This window comes from Procambarus clarkii, chromosome 6 (assembly GCF_040958095.1).
Source record: "Procambarus clarkii isolate CNS0578487 chromosome 6, FALCON_Pclarkii_2.0, whole genome shotgun sequence".
NCBI lineage: Eukaryota > Metazoa > Arthropoda > Malacostraca > Decapoda > Cambaridae > Procambarus > Procambarus clarkii.
The window spans coordinates 10,146,297-10,153,063 of NC_091155.1; the positions used below are offsets into that span (position 1 = coordinate 10,146,297).

Below are 6,767 nucleotides of genomic sequence, written 5' to 3' on the forward strand. Positions count from 1 at the left end.
CGAGTGACGAGTGACGACCGCCTCCCAGGTAAGTCCCTCTTTTCTTTTTCTTTGGTTAGGTACCTCCGGGGCAATTGAAGGGGCTCTCCACAGAAAACCAGCGTTGAATGTAATGAAACGCCATTTTCTGGGTGAGTCCCGGAGGCTCCCCAGCATCCCTCCCTCCCTCCCTCTGGTCGGTGTTTTTTTTCGCGTTTTTGATACTCAGCCTCTGAACTGGGGAGAGTTGCCAGCACGGAGGTCTGGGACCCCTCTGTCCCCCTCTCAGGGAGGGGGGGGTTGCGCAAACGGAGGCGCGGCATTTGTGGTGACATCATACTGATTTCCATGGTTTTGATTGGGTAGTTCTGTTGCTAGTTCGGCTTTTGGTTTGCAATTATTTAATCAGCAGTAGTTTGTTTTGGAATTCCTACTTTTCTGGGTGCTTAACCTGGTAGATGGCAGACAAAGACTGCTTCCAATTACATGGGGGTGTCTTTAGGCCATTGCTCCTCGTGCCTCTCTTGAGGGGGCCAGGTCTGGCTCTGGTCCCTGGTAGGCCTAAAACTCCTTCGATTGACTGTTGCCACGGTCTAATATATATACACATCAGCCCGGTATAGCTCCGGGGAGCCTCCGGGTCTCACCCAGAAAATGGCGTTTCATTACATTCAACGCTGGTTTTTTTGTCTTCTCCAGGCAAATACCTTCCCACACTATGAGTGGAATTTTTTTTCCTTTTTTATGTGAATATATATATTTTTCAGGATTTGATAAGCAAGTACAAGAGAGTCGTGGTGAGGCAGAGACTGCTCTAAATCGTGTGGCAGAAATTGAAAAACTCATTGGAGAAGCCGAGGCACGTACTCTTGATGCCGAAGAAGCACTCGTGGGTGCAGAGTCTGATGCAAAGAATGCACGTGATATTGCAAAGGAGGCACAGAAGACTGCAAGTGATGCCAGCATAGAAGCTGGTGATGTGCGTATCAAAGCAGATGCCACCAAAGATGAAGCTAGTTCTCTTAAGGATGAAGCAGACCAGCTAGCTAGTAGGGTAGCAGGGACAGACTCTACTGTAAGTACATATGAAGCTCAGGCAGATGAAGATCATCAGCAGGTGATGGAAGCTCAGGAAAGAGCTAACCAAGCCAAGGATCGGGCAGATGTTGCCAGTGCTAAAGTACGCGAGGCATATGAAGTGGTACAAGAGATCCTAGATATACTGGAACGTTCACCAGACCTTGATCCTTCACAGCTAGATACCTTAGAACAGCGCCTTGAAGAGGCATGGCAAACCTACTACCAAAGTGGTGTCGAAACTACAGTTACTGAACTTGTAGAAGCACGTAGTTGGCAAGAACGTCAGATATCAGTATATGAAGAGGAGATTAGAAGACTACAAATTGAAGTTGTCAATATAGAAGAAATAAAGATTTCCCTTCCTGATGGCTGCTATAGTCAAACTAAGCTAGAACCTTAAACTCAGCATTAGGATACTAATTATACACTTGTACAAGAAATCAGTAAAGTTACATAAACAAGGTGTGTGTGCTTAAGATTTACAATAGACCCAAAATAATAATTTAGAGGGGGGGTTAAATACTAATTGATATATCAGTAGCAAGATTAGCATGATTGCCAATTACACTGCACTGCCAATTCATCCATACTCATACTGTCTCCTGTAAATTAAGCAATACAGGAATCTTAATGCTCTCGCTCTCTCTCTCTCTCTCTTTCAAAAACTGCAATTTTGCAGTGACATTGTAATATAACTTGTGAAAAGTAATTTTAGTCAGTATTTTGTGAGTGTTCATTAGTATAAGGTGTAGTTTTAAAGGTACTTAAAACTACTGTATTTGTGAAGTCACACATGTTCTTTAGGTGCTGCTATAGTTTAATCTAATAATAGTGTGAAAGTAATTACATTTTAAGTATAGGTTTGTGAAAAATGAAGCATCATTCTGGCCATCTTAAAAACTAACATTATAATGTATTATCAAATTTTTTTGCAGACATTGTTTTTATTTTGTTTTGAATTCTATTTGGAAACACTGCTTAGTAAGGAATGTTCTAAACAACTATATTGTTTTTAAGTTAACACTTTTATAACAAAAATGTTTGATTAACACAACTTTATCGACATGTCTATAGCAACAATTTTCAAGCTCTCCATTTAACATATTACATGGTTTAAAATTTTGAAATATGTAATTTGCTCCATAAGCTTCATATATTTGCTAGTTGTCTATGCAGTGAAACGAGGCTTCGTGGCCAGAACTCCTTCCACAGGTTCAACCAAAGATGTTGTGAAGAATGTGAAATGATGGCAAGTCCTTCTATTTTTTGCTGTCATTATAGTGCTTTGTGTTTTTTTTGTTTTTATTAAAAAATGCCAATCTTTATACTGTATAATGTGGACAAAATAAATTATACTGTAATTGCTTTTTATTGTTAAATGTATCCTTTTTGCACATTATGATATTTTAATACAGTTTTCTTACTAGTTTAGAAATTTGGTAAATGACCAGTGAAACTTATGGAATGCTCTGGTCTTAGAAGCAGAGTATTGCTCCTGCAGGTAAACCAACATCATGGTAGGTGTTTCAAGCTCCCATTGAGGGAAATCAAACATCATTGTTAGTGTTTAATGCCCCAATATATGTATATTAACATTTTAATAATAAATGGACAGACTAGGAAAATATAAACATGGAACTTACAAACATTCAATGAGAAACTGTTCTAAGTACTGTAATAAAAATCCCACACAAGGAAAAGAACAACTGACTGTCAAAGCATATAAAGTCTCTCTGAAATATGATCCCTTGTAGAAAGCTGGAAAGAGAAGCAGCTTAGAGAATGCAGACGTACTACAGAAGGAAAATATAACGGAAATGCTTAAGCAGACAATGCAAGAATAATTTAAACAAGAAGATTGAAAAACGAAGTTGTTTCTCCATTTTCTGATGTGTAATTTGGTCATCATATTTTCAGCCATGTTATTGTGACTCATTATCTCCTGAAGACATATAACTAGAATAGAAAGCCATACAGGACCAAATAAAAATCCAAAATATTTCTTCACATGCAAAATTGAAATAAAAAACTTGTAAGTATAGGACCTATACTTACTAGTGAAGGTTCATACACAGAAGACGACAAGGAAATTAGTGAAATACTAAAAAAGGAGTATGAAGACATGTTTATCAACTCAATAAACAGCATGAAAGTAAAAGATCCAAACAGCTTCTGTATGCATGATATTCAACCATCCTGGACACAACTATGCCACTCACATGACTAACATCCTAGATACAACCATGCCACTCATATGACTAACATCCTAGACACAACCATGCCACTCACATGACTAACATCCTGGACACAACCATGCCACTCACATGACTAACATCCTGGACACAACCATGCCACTCACATGACTAACATCCTGGACACAACCATGCCACTCACATGACTAACATCCTGGACACAACCATGCCACTCATGACTAACATCCTGGACACAACTATGCCACTCACATGACTAACATCCTGGACACAACTATGCCACTCACATGACTAACATCCTGGATGCAACCATGCCACTCACATGACTAACATCCTAGACACAACCATGCCACTCACATGACTAACATCCTGGACACAACCATGCCACTCACATGACTAACATCCTGGACACAACCATGCCACTCACATGACTAACATCCTGGACACAACCATGCCACTCACATGACTAACATCCTGGACACAACCATGCCACTCATGACTAACATCCTGGACACAACTATGCCACTCACATGACTAACATCCTGGACACAACTATGCCACTCACATGACTAACATCCTGGACACAACCATGCCACTCATGACTAACATCCAGGAAAGATAGTCAGTTCTCATAGGTAAGTAACAATTAGTCATTTCTGATCTGGATGTTATGCTACTTAATGTGTTCCAGGCTACACATCAATATCAGGTGTCAACTTATTTACAACTTAGTGTGGATACCATGGTTTAGAAAGTGTAGTGCATGTGTGATTTAATAGATATTTGATTTATTTATAAACAGAAGCCTCATAAGTCAACTAATTTATGTCTGCCTTGGGCAGCTCACGATTCACTCTCCTGAAAAATTGGGCTGGTATTATTACTGGTCTGCACAGGCATAGGTTATTGGCTCAGTGAGTTTGTGTGAGAGGTTATGGGGGCATAGGCAACAGTCCAGACAGTGGCCACAATCATAGCAAACATTAACAACAGAAGCAACAAACGAAACACAATGATAGAAGGCCAGGCCTCCTTCAACCATGTCTGCTCGATGCTCTCCTGTGTCACAGTGATGAAGGAGTCAACAAAGCTGGCAGTGGCTGGATGGCGTACTAGCCTCAGAGTAACAGCTACCACTACCATTACCACCAACAGGTATACCAGCACCCACATAACAGCACATGTGCCCTGACGGACCTCCGTCACAATGCTCACTGCCCTGTGGAGCAAAATTGGGTGGAAGAAGAGCTTTGCCCACCACAGCAAGATGAGACACAATAGCAACATTCTGGTGACCCATGGCAGCACAATGGGTTGGCTGAAGGTGAAGGGATCACACACGTTTTTGATGACATGGAGCCATGCCAGGTGGAGTGTGATGCACAAGGCCAAGTGCAGCACAAAGCACATCACATTAATAACCAGCAGCATGTGTTCCAGCCTTGTCGCTGCTCGTCCCTTGCACAACATTCCGCAGTGAGGTGTCTCTACCAGCACTAGAAGGAGCGTTAGGATGGGCAACACCAGTAGGAAATACTCTGTGGTTTGTGCCTCATCATGGTAAACAGACCAACTCGCTATGGTACGGTGAATCTTGTCGCATGTGTAGGTCACATTTTTGCTCCATTTATATTTATATAAATGTGGAAAATAGTTTTGTATTTTCTCGACAGAAGTTTCATTAAAGAAGGTCCATGAATTGTTGCCAATCCTAATGAAGTGTAACTGAAGGCGGCATATGTGGACATTACTCAGTGCAGTCATGGAGAAAGAGACGAAGAGAGAGTGACGATCCAGCCAGTGAAGAGCCCGCAGTCGCGTGAGAGTAATCTTCCAGGTGTTGTTTCTGTCCATGTTCATATGGAGGCCATGACCCCCGCTGGGGTACACACGGTATCCTACCTTTGCGGCGGCGCTCAGCAAATTGCAGTAACCGAAACCTGATTCACATTTTCCCATGGGACATGGGGTTTCCACTGATTTGTTGCTCTCAGTGTCTGACAGGGAACAGTTGTGGGGGCTGATCAAGAGCGTCTTCCAGCACCCGAAGCAGGTTTTGTTTACCTGGTCGCTGGTGATGTGGGCAGTTTGACAGCTGGAGTCGGGGGCATAGTTTACCTTGCATTTGATGTGCTTGGCTCGGATCTGACGTAAGGTGGGAATCCCGAGGATGGTGCCCCAGTACAAACTATAGTTCGTGAACAGGGTGTCCAGAACACTCTCCACATTGTTAAGGACATCTTTATCTTCCATAACAACAGATTTGGTAGAGATCCCAATAAGGTGAAAGGACTCGATGCCTTGATGCAGAAGGTACCGGGTAGCAGTGTCATCCATCAAAGGGACGAGAGCACAGTAGGAGGCCAGGATGGCAAACCCCATGCAGGGCCCCACATACTCTCGCACAACCCGGACCCATTCTAGCTTCTGTGCTACCTTCCTGAAGCAGTACCATAGCTTCATGTACATGGATACCATCTTGAATCTACAGGGATAGAAATGTTATCATTGTTTATCTAAAAAAATTATAAACTACTTTAAGAATAACATATTTAATATTTAGAAGAAAGTACTAAACATTGTCTTAAAAAGCTAATAATTATTAATTGTGGACAAAATGTATTGTAAAAATTATCTAATTACAAAAATATCATCATATTTCTTAGCGATGCGGATTCTCACCACCACCTTTGTAAGAAGGCTTCATGTTGCCCACATTAAGCTGATCCACAGTAATTTTTTGATCAAGAAAACAGCCTCTACTGTAATTTCCACCTTGTCCTAATGAGTATGAAATACTGTACTTGCTGATTAGATGTCCAACACTGGGGGAACCTCCTTCACGAGTACTGTACCTGGGTGAGAGTCGAGGATATTGGGGAATATACATGTCTCTGTTGTATATCTGCCAGACCGTTACCCAATCCCACACATTCAGGACTTCTCTAACATGTTACATGGGGCAACAACATTCTCAAAAGTAGATTTGGTGCGAGCATTTCACCAAATCCCAGTAGAGCCAGTGGACATCCTCGAAACTGCAATTACAACACCTTTTGACTTGTTTGAATTTATTAGAATGCTGTTTGGTCTTTGTAATGCAGTTCAGACATTCCAACGCTTCATTGATCAGGTCCTCAGAGACCTACCCATCTGATATGCCTTCATTGATAACCATCCTAATAGCGGTCGCTCTCAGGCTGACCATCGGAAGCATCTTCGTATACTTTTTGCTCGCCTCTGCGACTATGGTCTGCAGATTAATCTAGAGAAATGCATTTTCGAGGTTCCCGAGCTCAACATCTTGGGACACTGAGTGTCTTCCACAGGTATTCTACCACTGGAGGAGAAGATTGAGGCTACCCGAGATTTTCCGACACCCACCACAACTAAGAAGGTTCAAGAATTCCTGGGTGTGGTTAATTTTTACCATAGGTTTATCCCACACTGTTCTGACTTCCTGAAACCTTTATATGACCTCCTGTGTGAGCATAAGCA

At 41.8% G+C, this 6,767-nt stretch overlaps 2 protein-coding genes across 5 annotated transcripts in view; one reads left to right on the forward strand and one right to left on the reverse strand.

The window, feature by feature from the left end:
* The window catches only part of LanB2 (laminin subunit gamma-1), a 529,033-nt gene extending 526,608 nt beyond the window's left edge, over positions 1–2,425 (forward strand). For all 4 annotated transcript variants that reach the window (XM_069305575.1, XM_069305583.1, XM_069305589.1 and 1 more), the window contains one exon: positions 747–2,425. In XM_069305575.1, coding sequence (XP_069161676.1) covers positions 747–1,459 — 713 coding nt within the window. In that variant the 3' untranslated portion in view covers positions 1,460–2,425. The remainder of the gene's footprint in view (positions 1–746) is intronic.
* A 191-nt stretch (positions 2,426–2,616) lies between these two features.
* LOC138352944 (uncharacterized) overlaps positions 2,617–6,767 on the reverse strand; it is an 8,434-nt gene continuing 4,283 nt past the window's right edge. Inside the window, exon 2 of the mRNA XM_069305603.1 lies at positions 2,617–5,754. Within this exon, the coding sequence (XP_069161704.1) occupies positions 4,173–5,747 (1,575 nt within the window). The 5' untranslated portion in view covers positions 5,748–5,754 and the 3' untranslated portion in view covers positions 2,617–4,172. The remainder of the gene's footprint in view (positions 5,755–6,767) is intronic.